Raw genomic sequence first — 19337 nt, 5'->3', positions numbered from 1 at the left:
CACATGCCTGACAGGCTGACATGGCTGGCAGTCAGAAAAAACAAGCATCGCAGGCTTATCTCTAGCTGAGATTCCTTCCTGTTGGTTGGTCAATAAGGCAGGAATAGCATTCCTTATCGTAAACAAAAAGTTTCTATCCATCCAGAGCAAAAAAAAAAGAGAAAAGGGGGGAGGAGGGAGAGAGAGGCGATGAAGGGAAAGAAACAAATGACACAGTGACACAGACAAGCAAAGGGAATGATGGAGGCAGAGTGAGGTGAAGAAGTAGGGAAAGAGAACAAAGGTGAGGAAGGAAAAGGAAAGAAAAGGTGAGCTGAGTTAGACAGTGGGGGGAGGGAAGAGGGGGGAGGGATGGTGATATGTGGAGAGCTGGAGCCGTGATGTGAGCAGACGGAGCGGTGTGACATGCGTCCTCCGCTCGGCTCCGCTCTGCTTTCTCTGCTGTGATTAAAGAAATGTTCATGCTCTGGATGATGCCGAGAAGAGGGGAAAGGAGAGCACAGTACAGTGCACTACGCTACAGTACACTCTCCACTCCATCTCTGCATCCCTCCACAATCCTCATTCTCATTCGTCCTCTCTTTCCCCTCCTCATGTCTCCATCTTTCCTTCTCCCTCCCTTGTCCTTTCTTGCCAGATGTATTTTTGGCTCAGAGTGGCAGTTCTGCACAGCTCCACACAGTAGCACAGCCAAGGAGTGATGACAAGTCCCCCCACCCCCCACCCTCCTACCCAACCAACACTATCTCCTCTTCCTCCTCATCCCCCTTCCCCTCCTCCCCCTACCATAACCCACTCTTCTTCCACAACTTGAACCTCAGGCGAAGGATACAGAGAAATAAAGAGATATGTTCACTTGCAGATGTTTATGTAAATGATGGATGGGACTCTACTGCAATACAACAATCATTCACTGGAAAATATCACACAGAGTCTTGCATGATTATGTAATTACACATGCTGCCTGAGACCCACCAGTGTGTGTAATTACTTAATCATGCAATCATGTGATATATTTGCTGAGCTGGTGATGTGTTTCAAAGAACAACAAGACACTGACTAATGCAAGCTGATAGCAAATATTAAGCACGGAAGTTAAATTAAGTTATAGTATAATTAGAGCTGGTAGAAATATGAACACAAAATAGGAACAATTGTGTGTCTCTTAGAAGAAAAACTAAACCTGGCAAATGATACAGTGAATATTGAAAAAATATATTGCTCAAAAAGAGATTTATGATGTGTGTATCAGGTGAAAAAAGACAGATGCTGCCAGGTGTCTGTCTTGCCTCTGTCCCAGACACACATGTGCACAAACATACCACACATTTTTAACACAAAAAAGCAAACAGACATCATTACAGCTTTTCACTGCTGATTAGGGAAGATCATTAGTCAGGAAGACAATCCAAGCCTGATAGTAACCACGAGTGGAATACGCAGCTATGGGATTTCAAGAATGGTAAAATTAGCAGATTGGCAGGGAGAGGGGTGTTTTCTAAAACCAACATTCCTCTCAGCGAGGTTTAGACAGAAGGGATGTGAGAAGTGAAATTCTTGAGTCGAAATCGTCATGCCAGAGCAAGGAAGCACAGAAGAATGAGCAGACACAAACACAGACAGACAAACAAACAAATAGGCATACTGTTAAAAGGCCATGACTGAGAATGTCTGTGTGTGTGCATGATCATCAGCGACTATGTGTGTCATTCCAGTCGGCCCATGCCAGTGTGCCTCTCATTATTCTGATTTGGCTGTGTCTCCTGTTGGCCTGTCTAGTGGGGGGATAAGGCAGAAGTACTGTCTCTCTCACTCAGTCCTTTATTATCAGGCTGGCTGGGCAGTGCAGGGCCAGGCAGAACTTCCATGTTAACTGGCAATCAGAGGAAGAAAAGAAAGGAGTAAGGAGCTCTATAGGGAAAATGAGGCACAGCAAGGAAAGATGGACAGAAACTTGTAGCAGCTGGACAAAAGGGTATAGTCAGAAAAGACGAGAAACAAGCAGAAGAGAAAAAGAAGTAGAGGAGAGAGCATCCACAGATTCAAAGGAATTAAACAAAAGGAGATGAGAAACATAGTTACCTGACATTGTCACATTTAACCCTGCTCTGACCCTCTCTTAAGGGGTCAGAAATACAGATCTAACCTTGCTGTCTTATGCCATCAAGTCACTGATGTGCTACTCGAATTACAGCTCTCTACAGGATCTTCTCTGCATCTGAGTGTCGTTGCCTTTGATTGGTCCAAAAAGCCCCAGGAGGCTCAAAAGCGTGTTTGAGTGGCACAAACTAATTGGTTTTGTTTTCTTGTTCTCCCTAATGTGCACGTGTGAGCATGTATATGTGCACAAACTGCCTGCAGTGCACATACTCATACGTGGAAAGGCTGCATATATGGAGAGAAATGCTACCAGTACTGCATGAACACGTACACAAGCACATACACAGAACTTTGACACACATCTCAGATCCGTCAGACAGGCAGAGATATTAAAGCGGTCATTAGTTTGTTCATTAGTATGAGAGCAGGCCAGCTGACACATGTTGAAGGCAGTTTAATAAATGAATTTCATTCATGCTGATACACTGTTGCCTGGCCCTAAACAGATTTTTTAAAAACAAACAATAGTTTTGGCATTAAAAAAAGCCAATGTCAGCCTGGAGGGATGTAACCCTGTGCACACACACACACACACACACAAAGTAATACACATGTACTATACAGTCTCACATATTCATTCACATCCACAAATACTACAACACTCCTCTGCATTCGTAACCATCCAAGGAAATGCACACACACACACACACACACACACACACACACACACACACACACACACACACACACACAAATCCATGCCGTCTGGTGCAGATCAATTGTTTTCCTGTGGTGGAAGGTCTCAGCTGAGGCACCTTAAGAGAACAGAGCAGAGCGCATGGCGCCGGCTCCCTCTTCTCTGGTTCTTTACCTTAAGGAGATCTATCTCTTTGATGCAATCTTGCCGAGCTTTGGCATCCATCAAGTCGAATATCTATCAAGAGATCAAAAGGGGAGAGGGAGAGAGAGAGAGGACAGAGAGGGGTGTTTATGACATTCAAAAAAATGTAAGATGGAGAGATGTAGAGATGTAGAGAAACTAGGGGGAAAAACACTAAACAGAGAACATGGTGGCTATTATGTTTAAGGTGGTGTTGAAGTGACTACAGGTGTTTCACATCTGAGTAACACGCACAGATTCCTGTGTAAGGTGTATCAGAGGTGTGTTTCTGTGTATACATGCTCGATCCAAGCAGCATATCTTCTTATCAGTGTGCTTGTGCGTACAAGTCAGTGAATATTGTATGTGGATCTGTATATGCGCATGTTTACCAAGAACTATCATGTTATTGTAAAGGTTGACATTTTAATTTTAGCATGCTAAAAAGTCTCTACTTTTTTCTAGACTTCTTGGTGTTTGGTTGAAACATTATTGTGTTTCAGCACATGGATTTTATTTCTTACTACTTCAATGTCCTCCATGCGGGTGAGCTGAATTGAGTGCCAAAACATTTGCAAGTGTGCCTATGTTTTTGTTGGCTTTGTGACAAACACTTGGCTAAATATATTGCTGCACTTGATATGCTAAGTTACATTTACAGCATCTTACCTGAACTTTCTTCAGGGCCACTGATGTGTTGTCTAACAGGTACCTCGCCCGGTACACCTCACTGAACTGGCCACGTCCGATCTTCTTCTCAATCTGGAAGTTAGCCAGTGAATTATGGCCCATATCTGGCTGCAATGGTTTCTGAAAGAAAAAGAAAAAAAAACATTAACACATGCATCTTCAAAACAGCCTATATGCACGTACGTGGAACGATCTTCACATTGGTAAAAGAGGGGAGAGGAAGCTAAAACATGTGGGTGTAACCATGGTAAAACCAGGTTTCTATAGGCTGTTTTTTGAACGGTTGATAGTTGGACTGGCATTAGGCAATGCTGTAAATACGATGTGCAACCACTTAACTCCAGCATCTCACTAAACCCTAAAAATGGAAGACAATGCATACTGCTATTTTCATATGTAATTCATGTAAAACCAAGGGCTCAAAATCTGTGCTGGTGGCAAAATGACAATAGCTTTTATACTGGCACCAGACATTAACCTTTGATTATAACAATTAGTAAGTATTGCTTTATCTGATTTTATATGTGGTTAGACAGTGTTTCTATGTAATTGCAATTATACTTTACATCTGCTGGGCAGGCTAATAAATCCCTCTTGACTTAATTGGTGTTGTTGGTTAAAACAGCACTGGAGCAAAGGTGAACAAAAAAAATTCTGTTCATACAAGGACAGATAAAGTATCTTATTTACATAAATGCAGGCTTCTAATCATTCCATCGAAGGTTTTTAAGTTCACAGGAACCCACAGGAGTCCTTTTCTGTTGTCTGCCAAGTTATATCAGCAACAGTCTGGCACTGGGCCACAGACTAAAAGACTCCTCACCTCTCCTCACCACACGATTGGCTGTGCAAGCTGAGAAATTCACCTTCCACAATTAAAAAAAAACACTCAAAAATAAATCAAAATGAGCCCCTTGGATATAATGTGCGAGAAATTCACAGAGCAGGCTGTGTGACCTTTCCAGCCTTTTTGTAAACTTGTAAAACTCGTCAGCGGGAGCAAACAGAAGGTGACAGATATCAGAATGCCACATGTCACTAGTGCTTCTGCCAGCATGGCCGTAGGATCAGCTCAGGGGTAAGCGATTCAGGACAGAAGAAAAGAGGATGAAGAAGGGGAGAAGGTCAAAAAATAATTTCCTAAGCACTAAAACATACAAGAACAGAGTGTCATCACATTTGTTCGCTTCACTTGCATTCTGACGAAGTTTCACAAGCTCAGACTGGAGGCTATGCAGGATTTCCACTGCCTACACAGTAGGCAAGAAATACAATGAGATTTAACCCAATTAAAATGCCAAAATACATATGACCAATTTCTATTTTAAAAACTGACAAGTATGGCACTAGTCTATTAATTTATCAAATGTTTGGTTTGTCTGAAAGTTACATGAACCCATGGGGACCAGCAGCCTTGTAATATTGCTTAAACTGGATTACATTTCTTTTACCATTAGTGACCTATAGGATCTTCCTTCATGATGACAACTGGATTCTATATATCAGGTTCGAAGACTTGTGGGGGGGGGGCATTTAAACATTTTATCGTTTTCTTTACAGTTGACAGCCAACAACAGAGGCGTGAGCCAATGAGATGCGCTGTCCAATTAACACCGCCGAGGTGTGTGCATTTTTCAGCATGACACCACCATCATCCCAAGCTGTCTGAAAGTCACTGACGGCAAGCATGGCACACTGATCCACAATCCATTGTTTAAAACTAGCTTAGATCTTAAAGAGTAGATATAATGCATCACTAATAGCAATCATAAAAAAACGACTTCACAACGCAGATATATGCATCGTTCTGCTCTAGACTTTAAAATTGAAGAAACTATAGGAAAGAAAAACAGAAATAACACAAAGATGTACAAGGTGTGACTAAAGTGCAGCCATATTGGCCAATGACTTTTCAGGATATGACAGAAGCATTTGTGCACTGATGCAGGATGGACAGTTGAAAGTGTATAGATTCAGAGACAGAGACAGAGAGAGCATGAGTGAGAGAGCAAGAGAGAGAGAGTAAAAGGGGGAGCAGAGAGGACAAGAGGGCATTACTTTCATTCGCTGCGTGGTAGCTTGACAAATGTTAGCATGAGCCTCTAAAGCGCTGTGACAACCGCCTGCTGAGAGCACAGTCTTGCTAATGTGTCCTGGCATGCCAGCCTCGTAATCACACATTTACATATGCAATGACCTACATTTGCATGTCAGATCGCACACTGTCCAGCATGATTAACAGTGGGCACCTCCCCGTGTGGAGTCGCCCTGGGTGGCAGCAGAGGCCATGCGAGGGCGGAAGAGAGGGCTGGAGGGAGGGCGGCTTTTCTGGCAGCCAAGGGGCCGGGCTGCCAGGCAGGATTATGTCAGCCAGCGGCCCCGACATTAGACACTTCATTAGAGCTAATCTGTTTAGCAGTGGGCAGTGTATGTAAACTTCACAGGCCATTTGCGGCACCTCTTCGCCCCCTGGCCTGGCCTTCAAAGGGCAGCCAGGCCACAGCTGACTGACGGGCCATCTCATCTGCAGCACATGGGTGTCACACAATCAGGAGCTCCCAGCTGAAAGACAAGGCCCCGGCAACCACACACAAACAAAAGGGAGTCACAGAGGAATGACCCTGAATGAGGTAGGGGTCAGACTTTGGACAAGACTGGGAGGAGAGGGTTTTACAGACAAACATTTGTAGAGACCTAAACTTGACTGTTCACATGCTAAACTCATAGTTTCATAGGTGAGCTCAGAAATGATGGGTGATCTAATGAACCTTTTTTGAAACAAGGTGACATGTTCATGTTCTAAATGAACCCTAAACAAAGCTGCATTTTTACTTTATTTATTTATATATATATCACAAATGTCAATTACCTGCGTAAAATACCTGTACAACATGTCAGGAAAATAATTTTACTTGGGTTGTTAATCTTTTTTTGAATTATATTTCTGTTCACTACCATGTGGTGTGCACACTCTTTTTTACTCACATCACTCTGGTGTATGATGGGGACAAGCTGTAGGGAATGAGGATTAAGTGGCAGTTGGGCAAAGCATTATGGGTAACGTCTGTGAGGGACAGGATGTCTTGGGTATAAAGGTGACACACAACAGCTATGGGCAAGTCACTAGCAGGGGGATTGAAAGAGAGAGAGAAGCACAGCGAGAGACAGAGGGAGCAGATAGACGGCTCATCGGAGGAAGTGTGATACGGGCTGCCCAATAATGACACCATTGCCAAACACAACTGACAAGGCACATGGAGAGTGGAAGAGGGAAAGTGGAAGACAGGGAAAGGAAGACAGGGTGGGGGTGGTGGGGGACAAGTAGCAGAGGGGAGAGGGTGAGATGTGACAGCCCAGCAGTGCCAACGGCTGCCACAGAAAGGCCAGCGGCAGCAGAGAGGTGCTGTCGCGAATGGAGGAGGAGAACCGTGGGGCATGCAGAAAAACCAAAAAGACTGAAACTTAGGACTCATCTACACAAAGAAGGCAAAAAAAAAACAAAAAATGTGCTTTTAAAAATTATCTCAAATACTACATCTGATGAGTATGACCATTTATTTAAGAGAGATGGGAAGGTTACTTTTTTGTGCAATTAATAATTTACAATAAGCAATCAAACACAATCTTTTGTGCTTTTAGACAACAATAGTAGAAGGAATTTGAGTTTCTCTGTATTAGAACCCAGAAATAGTTTAATAATACACAGATGGACTGTGTCTTTGATGTCTAGGACCGTCCTAGATGTTGGTTGTGATGCAGAGATTTGTCATGTTTGGTTGACCAAAAAAAATGCTTACGAAGGGAAACTGTATACAACAGCAATCATGACTAAAACAATCTAAAACTGTAGAGTGGCCATACGGTATTTTCACAAGCAAACAGTGTTTACAAAAATCTGTCAAATTAGCTTGGGTGTAATCCAAGAGAGACAGAGAGGGATACAAGGAGAGACAGCAACTGGCAGGCAGGAGGGGGGTAACTCCCACCCTCACCAGTCACCAGCCCCCTTGAGCAGGCACCATGCAATATTCATCCTCAGCCAGTCAGCCAGTGAGCCAGGCAGTCAAACCGGCAGGATTCACCCCAAAGGTGCTTCTCATTCTTCTCCTCTCAATCAGCTCCACAACCACACCGCCTTGTCTCAGCGCTTGCAGACAGAGCTGTGTCTGTCAAACTCTGCTGTGACGATCAAAATCTGATCTGAGGGGGCCTCCTCACTAACCCTCCCACTCACTCAAGAGCAAATGCACCATTAAAAATGCACATCTTACCAGCTCATCTCGTTTAACTAATGCATATGCATCATACCTCCGGGACCAAGAGAAATTATATTGCAAGCGATACAGAATATCCTTCATCACATATACAATTCAGATTTCTTCAGGAGGAGGCTGGTGTTTTTCTCCCTTGCTGCCGAGCAGACTGAACCTTAGGAAAGTGTGAAAAAGATACAGGACTTGTTGAAAGACACCCATCTGGATGCTGGTTAGACAGTCATCTACATAATCTCACCGACTCCCTCTCTTTCTCCATCTCCCATTAAATGTGAAATCGGTTCCAACATGCTGTGTGAGAGTGGAAAAAAACATGATGCAACACAGGAAAGTTCATTGTGCTACCAGTAACCTAAGCACAAAAAGTGAGCCTTGAATTAACACTGATGTAAACTGCTAGAAATAGATTGAAAAACAGAGAAAGAAATCATTAGGCTGGAACAATAACACATAATCAAGTGTGGGTATGCGTAGGGGAGTGTTGCCTAAGTCAAATTAATTATTAGAGCTTTTATCTGACTTTCTTCTGTGAGCAACCCAATTATCCTTAATTTTGCAATTACAAATCTTAGAATAAATTAACCCCCTTGGCAATTCCAGTGTTAATGTTGCGGTGCCCTTGCATGCACGCGAAAAACAACAACTAGCACAGGCCTATTTTTAGTGTTGTTTCTTTTTCAAAAAGAATCCACATTTACTCTGGGGCATATGGATGATCCTCTTTGTTTAAAGTCTATTCAATACTTATGGAGGCAAAAACATCCTTCTGTAAAGAAATCAATGCGCCTGATGTTGGAGGGCGGTATTAAAATCCAACAATGACCAGATCTGCTGCACAGAGCAAACTTGAGTTGTATCGAACCAAAAGAGGCATGCAGGGAGGCCAGGCTCTGCCAGACTCCAGAGTTCTGATCAATAGTAACAACTCAACATTCATCCACTGCTGTCTATCTCTCACACACACAGGCTACAGTGGTCTGAGGGATGATTAGATTGAAAAGCTCATCTTGACTGACACAGAGTAAAAAGGTAATGTGGAATATTTACCCCTCAAAATGTCAAGAAGGTGAAATACTATACTTCCAGTGAATGGATGAAGGAGTATGTCAACATAAATAATTAAATGACACTCTCTTTTTTTGGACAATAAATCACACTGTATGATAACGCAGGTGTGGAACACAACCACAGCTATTCACCTCCACATCAAAAAGTTCCATTTTCCCGTGGTCTACCATGTTGTTTATCCAAAATCTGTGAATTGCAGATTTTTGGAGATACTGGCTGAAGGTTCCAGAAAACAAAATCCTCAAGAAAAGATATGGATGTTGTGAGCAATTCCACATAGGACACATTTTCCACCGTACCATACCTATCAACCATATTACTGTGCACAGGACTCATGTACTCATGTACAAATTACCGATACATACCTTCATTGTTTACGTCAAGTCACACACTGTCACAAGCTTTAATTTATTGCTACAGGTGGATTCTCTGCAGTGATACAAGTTTCTTAAGCTACAAGCTTATGAACTGGAGAACCTAGAATGAATTTTCAGATCTAGTTCCACTATACTGGAGACAACGCAGAAATCTGCATAGCTGATATTGCCAAGACTTTTTGTAAATATCAAAGAACTCTAGACTGAAACAGCACTGTGAGTCACAGGAAAACTATGAATATGTGTTTTGTAGGTTTAATCGGTCTTTTAAATAAATAGAATGGCATACTTCCCTTGTATCAAAAGTATAACAAAACATCTGGCAACTGACAATCTTCAGCATTCCTCTTGTCATGTCATCGTTACTCACAACAAGTCAGAAGTTTGGCTTGTGTTCGTATGTGTGTGTCTGTGTGTCTGTGTGTGTGTGTTTGGGGTTACCTGGGGTTGAAAGACTGGCACGGCTGCTTGCCGTCCTTGCGGTTGCATGTCCATATCCATGGTGTTAGGTGCTTGATCCTGTACACCTCTGGAAATAAATAAAAAGAGAACCACTGGTTAGCTAACCATTACACATCAAAGAAAACACACAGGTATCGCTTCATTTAAAATACCTTTAAATTCAACAGATCTGTACAAGATGTTCTCTGCTCTTTAGCACAAGTCTAATAAGTGATGGTTGCTGTGACAGTGTCTTGTTTCAGCAAAGCTGGAACCTGCGTCATGCCTGTGGATTTGACACTCTTTGTGTGGGTCCCTCTCAAGTTGCAGCATGGCAGAGCTACAGCAGCAGGCACCAAAATTAATCTGAACAAACCAGATAATGCTCCTCTGTACTTCCTTGGCATTCCTCCAAGAAGCCTTTCATGGGAATTACTGGTTATTCCAGTTACTGGTTCAAGCAATTCCACTTCATTTTCCGTTTTCCGAGAGAATATGGGTCACACAGAGGTGAGTGAGATGAGTCTGTATGCCCGGTGCTGTTTAATTGCATGTTCTGGCATATAGCCTCGACGGAAGCTAATTGCATAAGATGCACTACAACCAGTTTCTTGGCTTATCACTGCATTTAGACAGTCCCATAATGGGAAATGTTACCTGAATGAATAATTTACGTCTTTAAAAAAAAAAGCATGATGCAAAATTATATTCACACATGCAATTAGCTTATGATTCCAGCCTACACTCAACTCATATATGTGGGGAAAAACTGAGATTTTGCCAGATGCTCTAGGATAATTTCCTGTGCACAGAGTAATAAACTTAATATGGCTACATATAATCCAACAATTAACACTGATTTACTCATAATTAATGCTGGTTAGCATGCATGCATGACACCAACAGTGTTTCATCCTTAGAAAAACACATATGAGGTGAGGTGTCTGCATTCAACATACAAAAAAAGATATATGCAAACATAAGCTATGTTGTTTGAGTGTGTACACACATATCTATACAAGTGGGCATCTGTGAACAACTGCTGATTGTATCAATTACATCATCCAATTTAATATTACTACATTAAGTACATTAAGTCAACCATATACATGGTTGTGTATGGTGTGGTTAGTGTTTTTATAATGCAGAAAGGTAGTAGTGTAGACACACATGTGAGTACATGTGTATTTTTCCAATACTGTAGTTAAATATGTTTGTTTGTTGGTTTTTATGTGTGCTTTGAAGATCATGTTTGCACAGCATTATTTCTCTTGGGAACGCATTAACTGTATTACTGGTATTATTTCCTGTAATTTACATGAAATGCACTTAAAATATAAAAAAGGGTTTACAAGCAACAACAATTTAAGAGCACCCACTGCTCAAGGCAAAAGAGGAAAACTACAGACATGCTCCTGAATATTTTGCTTCTTATTTTTGACTAATTTACTTCTTACATCTGACAGCTCTGAAATGTCCCAGATATACAATTATGCATATTTCAATGACAGGTGAAAATAGGGTCTATTAAGCAGCCTGTATGAGCTGCGTGTCATGGCATTTGAATTTTGGTGTCACAGGGGAGTCTTCCACCCAACCGGCCTTTGTGCCTCTTGTCGTGATATTTGGCGCTTCAGCCTTGTGTTTAGTGAGATTGAGGCTGGCACCCTTACTCCTCTCCCTAACCCTCTTGTGTTTCTGACTGTCTATGTGTCAAAATAACCAGGGGGCGTCTGAGCTCCCTAACATTGTTTCACCTCCTACACCCCACGTTAACGAGATCAATTAAGACTGCCATGTTAGATTAACACACACTGGGAAATAACACAATTAACAACACTAACTCAATCAAGGGGAGTAAATGAGACAAGGTCATAATATTAGTGCTCCTTTTCGTGCACAGTTAAACGCATTCAAAGCAAAATCCTATAGCCTACTGAGTGAACAGAAACAGTTTACCATATAAACTTTAAATCTTATAAAACCCTTTCTTTACAATTCTCACTTCTCCTATTGTCTGTGTTAAGGGGAAAAAAAGGTCCTCCTTTTACTACAGAAAGACATTTTTGACTTCCAAAACACATGATGGGCACAAACAGCAGTGGAAACTCTATGTACTAGTCTGCCTGCATTTCTGTCATGTGGGTGAGAAATGGTGGCTGGATGGCTGGCAACAGCTAAAAGCTAAATCCCCTAACTATTCATAGATGCATGTCAGAGTCTAGTTTGGACTTTCAGTGTGAGACAGCTGCATATATATGGCAGGACAGACCCAGGTTTTGTATGTGGAAGAGACTCAGTTTATGCTAAATATGCAATTTTTTGCATCTAATTTGCCATTAGCTTGCACAGATGTAACTGTATTAATTTAGCTATTTAGTCGCTTCCCCCTAAAACCAGAAGTACACACTCGTACTCAATTATATAATTTAATTTAAAAGCAAATTACCCAAAAGCACTTTCATCATTCCCACCACAGTCTGGCTGTTGGGTGTGATACACATCATTTTTATGCATAAAAAAAAATTAAGGGGATTTACAGTTTAGTGGGAAGTCAACAAGTAAATGCCTATCTCTATCTGACAAACTGAGGGTGGGTTTTTCTTGACAAAAGTAAAATAAAAGTCCAGACCAGCAACCACCCAATATACAAACACTGTTTTTTGACTGTGTTCCATCTAAAGTGAGACTCCAGCCTAACGTTCTCACAGGAGACCCAGCCACACATTATGACAAAGGACAGACAAGCAACACAGAGGAGCAGCAGGGAATTTGACCAGACTGTTGTTGAGCAATTTCTGTATTCAGAATACAACATTTGTTAATGTTCTTATAATAGACATATCTCCATTTTACCAGCTTCTTATCATATAATTGGTTTTAATGGCGGAAGACTGATAAACAATTCTTCCATCTATGTATTTACACACAAGACTTTACTTATTTTATTACAGTCAGTCAAGTCTGCTTATGGGCTTTTCCTATCACTCTTCACTCTTAATGTAGACTACACTGGCAGTTAGCATTCAGTGAGAAAATAATTGCGGCTAACATTGATGTTCAGAAAATAACTCAGGACATTGATACCAACAGATACCAACTGATGGAGCAAAGTTCATGAGCTGTACCACAATCAAATCTTCAGATTTTATCTTATTTAGGTTCTGGTACTGCTATCTTTCAGCCTCTCTGTGCAGCTGAAATAAAAAGAGAAAATGCTCTTCAGGTCCTGGTGCTTGAAGTAAATGAAATGGAAAAAAGGGGGGAGGACTCAAAAAAGTATGCACAAGTTAGCTTTTGCAACACTGTGCACAACAAGTTGTCCTGTCTGACATGAAAGATCACATATTCCTTCAAATAGGGCAAAACCGAGGGTGAAAAGAAGAAAAAAGGGCACAGCAGGGATGGTGCAGGACAGTGAGATAGATGCAGAACTGAGAAAAAAATGCCACAAGAAAGAGGAAAAAAAGAAGCTTGTTAGCCCTGATGTGTTCATGGTCCTGAGAGAGACAGTGTAGAGCTGTGTATGCCGCTGAAGTTGGCACTGGCTTTAGCTCATCTTTAATCCCTATTTCCTCCCTTCTGCATAATTCATTTAAAACAGGAGAACAGGAAAAACAAAGAGAGGGAGATGATTATAAAAAGGTGGATCAAGGCAAACTGAGAGGGATGGGAGAGGGGTGAATGGGAAATGAAGAGGAAGGGTCTTGGAATTAAGCGGTCACAAAGAGAAGAGTGCTAAATCAGCTCTCAATCTGAGGACAATACATATGAACACAGACTGATGAGCTGGAGTTTAGGAAGAAGAGAAAAGAGAAAAAGGGTAAAGCAGGGAGAGGGGAGAACTGTAATGTGACACTATCTGGCCTGGGTGTACGATGTGAGAAAAATCAAAGAGACCTTTGAGGAGCCAGAAGACGACAGTGAAAGTGCTGGAAGAGTGGTGTCCATGATTACAAGAAATGGAGAAACCTTTGAGTCTGTGCTCATGAAAGCCCACCCCAGGCCTCTTCTAAAACCCCTGTTCCACTAACACTGAAGATACAGAAAGAGCAAGAGAGGAAGAGAGCCACTAATGATGGAAGGGTCTGGATACTACAGAAGCAGCACACTTTCCAATTCATTTTAATCACTATTCAAAATCATTAGCCCAAATGCGCAAGCACTCATGTTCATTGGACCATGAGCTGAGAAAGAGACAGAGGGGTAGAGGACCAATTACACCTCAGCATGCAAGCCTGTCTTTTAAGGTCTTTGAGTAAGACAGTCCAACACTTGACAGAATAGAAAATGAAGACAGGACATTTTATTGTCTCTCAATCAAAAAAGAAAAAGAAATAACACAACACAGCAACAAAGGCGAAAGCTTTGAAAGCCAGCCAAACACACTACACAGTCCAACTATTTCAACTTTTTCGTTTTCTCTGCCTACAAAAGTTAATCAAGGACCAGCTCAGCAAGAGTCAAAGGAGTCACACAGAAGATCCAAACAACAACAGTGACATCAAACAGGATTCACAATTCAAGAACAGGCAGAACATTGCTGTAATAATGGCTGGGTCTATTTCAGACCGCAAAAACGTGCACATGTGTGTGCTGAAGGTGGATCTAAACAAACTCTGTATGTGTTTCTAAGTTGGGTTTCAGAAGAAGTGTTTATGGGCTGTTGTCAGAAAAACAAAAAATGACCTTGATGTTTCTGTTGTTGCGTGTATAAAAGTATGTGTATATATGTGTGTGTTTCCGACCTTCACCCCCTCCCTAGTGGAGAGAGTACAGCAAAATGATAAAAAAGGAAATTAGGGAAAAGAAATCCACGACGGTCCACTGGGACACTACAAGGCCAGTGATCCATAATACTGCCTGCCAACTATTTATAGCTATCCTTTACATTTTTCACTTTCAGATTTTTATAGGCTCATGATTATTTCACTGCAGAAGTAAATAGCACAGCACAAATATCCTGGGCTTCATGTGAGGCCCGCACTGATTTATTCCCCAACAATCCAAATAAACTAGCACAACGCTCTGCTTTTGTGCGTGTACATTTTACCCACTACACTCTCCATAAAACACATCTGCACTATCACCTGACCTTCTGTGAGCCAGTAATCTAACACCGGTTTCTCGTCTGTCTTCATCTCCGTGTGTGTCTTCCTGTGCAAGCACACCTGCACATTTGTATGCCCTTATATCTCCATTTTCATTTGGTATTCTCAACCAGTGTCTATAGTAAAGATGTCCACCATTAAGAAAAGAGCTCAAGCACAAGCAGGTGTCAGCCACTCTCCTCCCCTTTCTCCATCTCTGTTGCTCTTGTCCTCCCCACCTCCTCCCCTTCATGCTCCTCTGTGCTCTGTTGCTCCTGTGTGTTTTCGACACGAGCTGGCACGTGGCTAAAAGCCCAGGCCACCTCTCTGCTCTATTGTCCTGCCCACTCTACAGCGGCACTGACGGCTCTCTTGTGGCGAAGGGCCCTTTGTTGCCAGTCTGTCACTTCAGCAGGTGCTTTACAGTAAAAGGCAGCAGCCAGCTTGCACTGCTTCGTTAGCACAGAGCACTGTTTGATGTGCTCATTTCATCAGGCAGAGCCAGCAGCCGAGGAGGATGCAAATAATCACTTGAAAAACAAAAAACATTCCACTCAAGCTTGTAAAAGATAAACTCCAATTTCAATGATAAAAGAGGAGTGACAGACAGCCACAGTACCCACTGAAAAAAGACCACCAGCCAGAATACCCCTCTGTCTTTCTTTCTTACCACCCCCTATTCCTAGGTGAACCCAATTCATACTGTCAATCACTGAGAATAAACAAGGTATATTGACAAATTGCTGACTGTGTAAGGAAAGACAAAATTGTGTGGGCAAAGTATGCAAAAACACAGAGCTACGTTTAAGACAGCTGTGTGATCTCACAGAAACCAGCTTAGTGTGTCAAGGAGCAGGCTGTGTGAAGCAGAGAACCCCCCAGGCGTTCAGGAGAGGGGACCCTGGGGGTTTGGGCTGTGCTTGCACACCTTCATTCGCAGCCCTTCAAAATGCCATATCACCATCACACCTCAGTTAAAATAGAAACCAAATGCATAAGAGAAAGTGAATCAAGAGCATGAAAATTAAGCTGTTTTCATCAATGCAAATGATACCAAAACTTTAAAAATATTTAAGAAACTCCAGAACTTAATAAATTGGCAATCATTTATAAATACACTGACACAATATTATTCATTTATCAGATATCAGACTGATTTTAGATGTTTTTATCATGTAGCAGAAAACTAGTCAACTAACATCCACTTATTTAACAATACTAAAATCATATATTTTTTTGTCTCTCATACAAAAGTTTGTTGTACATGATTGACTTATATTCAAATACAATTCATTGGATATAATTCAACTATAATAAAAAGCTAAAGATTTTAAGAATAAAGAGCTCTGTCATCTATATGCATTTCTATGTGGGTATTCAAATAAAATGGCAGTACTTAAAGAGTGCAGTAAATAGGTTTGGATTTATAAGTAATTTTGTTTTTTGTCATTTTTCTTTAAGGAGAAAGCGCTAGCTGCTAAGTGTGACATCCTTATAGTTCATTAATATTAATATTCAGGTCAAGACCCAAAATAACTGATCTTAAATTTAGTGCTGACATACTATAAACCACTAAATATCATCAAAACGAGGTTGGAGCAAAAAAACAGAGCAGATATTTTAGGTATTTCTAAGTGCACACCCTCACTTTGTACATTTGAACAAAATATCCACACCCACAGTTGCACACCACAGTATGATGAAGATCCCAAGGCTTTAGGTTGCGTTAATGCCCTGTAGCAACAACTCACGTTCTTTCACAATTCAGAGCAGAGCATTGCAGAGCAGAGTTTCCAGCCCTGCAGGACTATCAGGGGCTTTGTTTGTTAGCCATGTCACTGACTGACCACCAAATTAGCTTCATCACCCCTGGCACCAGGATATTAGATGTGACACTCTGCACCACAGGGCTGTAGCTCTGTTTGTCTGCAAGTCTTGAGGGCCTATTAAAAAAAAACTAAAGAAATAAAATGGGGACAAAAAAAGAGGATTTCACAAAGAAGAAAAATAGGGGCATGCCATGCACAGTATTTGCTGCAGTCTAAATAAAATTTGACAAAGCATTTTTAATCAGAGTCTGGTCTCTATCTCTATCAGACCAGCTGTGTGTTCTGAGGTTTGTTCTCGTAATCAAGCCAACAGATGAGTGCGGCATCTTCCTGGCAGTGACCAAATAATGAAATTACATTACCCTATATTGTCTTCCAGTAGTATCTCTGATGGCTCTGCAAGAAGAAGGCAGCAAAAACTGACATAAACAGCAGACTCACTGCTTTCTAGTCTGCATGCAGAGGCTGTGACTGCATTCTAACCCGCCATGATAAAGCAGCAATTGCTTGAAACATCTTTGTGTTTTTTGGAGATGATGAGCCTTGTTATTTGAATTTCCCATCTGAGGCGACCTTTAAACAAACACACGGAGACTTGTACGTTTTCCCTTGACATAAAACCAGCAGTCTCCCATACTCCTCACCAAAACCCATGAAGCAGGATTTCCCCTTCTCCTTGGATAGTTTGAAGCAGTTCCCTTGTGTTAGCAAAGAAGTTTGTCTAAGAGGAAATGACAAGCACAAGATGTCCAAATCATTAGTAACGTGAGAGGAGCGGTTCCCAGGCATGTCTCGTTATATAGCTGACTGCTAACGTGAGGGCTAAGGACTCATGTTGGGGTTTCTTATAAGCTTGGTAAGGCATACGAAAGAAGACCACAACCCTTCAGCATCTCCACAGTCAGTAATGGAAAAATCTAAAAGACCCTGAACCCAAAAACAACCTTAGCTCAACTCTTTTCATTCAGCAAGGAGAGAAAGAGAACCCAAACACAAACTGTGGGCCACACGTCAATGTAACACACACAAACTCACATGCAAAACAGATGCAGACATATACAGAAATGAATGTAAAACTGGCAGCATATATACTATTAGTGGCCCCATGGGAACATGGCTCCACAAAAATCAAGCTTGGGTCTGGCTCTGGTTCGGTTTCAGTCTGCTGTGGCTTCTGTGGTGGGCAGTGCTGGCTGCCGCACACACACGCACACACAATCTTCTAACCAGATCCAGAACACTGCTATTCAATCAGAGGTCAGACACAGTACTGTTGCTACATGCTTCCTAAGCATGAGTATACAACCATGTCATTCCACTGAGGAAGATGACCTTACTGTAAAAATGACAACACAACAATATTGATCGTTTCCAGTAGCATTATTCATTCTGGCTTAGACTTACATCACATAGCGATAGATCTCTTTGACAACATATGCAACCGTACAAAGCAAAGCCAAATAAACAGCTTTTTGTAGGTTCTTCAAGGTTTTGAATTTTCAATTTGAAAAAATAGAAACTGTGATGATTAACAACAGGGGTGCAAGCAGCCAGGGATATAATGTTCACATCCAGACATATGGTGCTGTCTTACAGAGTAGGTGCAGCTTTGAGGAGAAACTTGGGACAGAAAATAAATCAGATAAATGCAAATAGAAGCCAGTCAAAATTTTTGGATTGAACACTCAAGAAAATAAAATCTTTTGGCTTCGTTTTCTCTTGCTACTTCTGTGTTACAAATCAATATTCTAGAGAAGAGATATACGTCTTGTTTATTTTCTATGTACAGCAATGAAGTGAAAAATGGGGGTTATTTTACCACTCTCTTAAAATTGTAGAGAACGGGCCAACAGTACAAGCCAAAAAACCCAAAAATGTACATTCTGGACGCATATTAATAGAGAAGCACAAACTACCGTGCATGTGAGCGCAGGCGGCAGACAGGCAGGCACAAATACACACACAAAATGTTTATTTTTATTCCTCAGGCACTCAAGCTTCTTTGCATGAGTGCATTACCCGGCACATCGACAGAGCATCCCAGTATGTGTGCGAGTGTGTGTGTAAGGAGCTGACGATCAGAGAATAACTTTGCCCCTAAGGGGTCGCACCTCTCTCCATTCTCGCCCTCCTCCCTTATCCCTCCTCCCTGTGCCTGCAGGGATTTCCCTTTTCAGTTCAGGAGAGATGTCAGACCTGTTCCACCGTCCCTCACACAGAGGATGGACTGCCCTATATTCATCAAAACATCTGTAAAACTCTGCATATTACCCTCATTTCTTTGGAACAAGACCAGGTGGGAATTAGAAGGGTAATAGCTAATGCAAAAAACACTAAACTCAAGCTTAAGTGATAAATGAATAATCTGATTATTTTAAATCTGCCACCACGGATGTTTGGTATCTGCTAGACCTAATATTTAGGTAAAGACATGGAGGGAGCCGTTTTAATTAAACAAGAACAAGCACAAAGCAGCAGGTCTTCAGCACACCTGTGATTCTTGTAGATGCAGCAGTGCAAAGTGGGTACATCAGTACAGTGTGTGGTGATTAACAAATTAACTACTTGCTGTCATATCACAGCTCTCA

At 41.6% G+C, this 19337-nt stretch overlaps 1 protein-coding gene across 2 annotated transcripts in view; it reads right to left on the bottom strand.

Moving 5' to 3' along the window:
• Positions 1-19337, bottom strand: part of nek7 (NIMA-related kinase 7) — a 49047-nt gene that overhangs the window by 22457 nt on the left and 7253 nt on the right. For both annotated transcript variants that reach the window (XM_028402958.1, XM_028402957.1), the window contains exons 2-4: positions 9831-9918; positions 3650-3790; positions 2972-3034 (exon numbers count right to left, since the gene is read on the bottom strand). In XM_028402958.1, the coding sequence (XP_028258759.1) occupies positions 2972-3034; positions 3650-3790; positions 9831-9890 (264 nt within the window). In that variant the 5' untranslated portion in view covers positions 9891-9918. The remainder of the gene's footprint in view (positions 1-2971; positions 3035-3649; positions 3791-9830; positions 9919-19337) is intronic.

The sequence above is a fragment of the Parambassis ranga genome, chromosome 4 (genome assembly GCF_900634625.1).
Source record: "Parambassis ranga chromosome 4, fParRan2.1, whole genome shotgun sequence".
Classification (NCBI taxonomy): domain Eukaryota; kingdom Metazoa; phylum Chordata; class Actinopteri; family Ambassidae; genus Parambassis; species Parambassis ranga.
The sequence above is the reverse complement of the archived record's forward strand: the minus strand, read 5'-3'. Positions and strand labels throughout refer to the sequence as shown.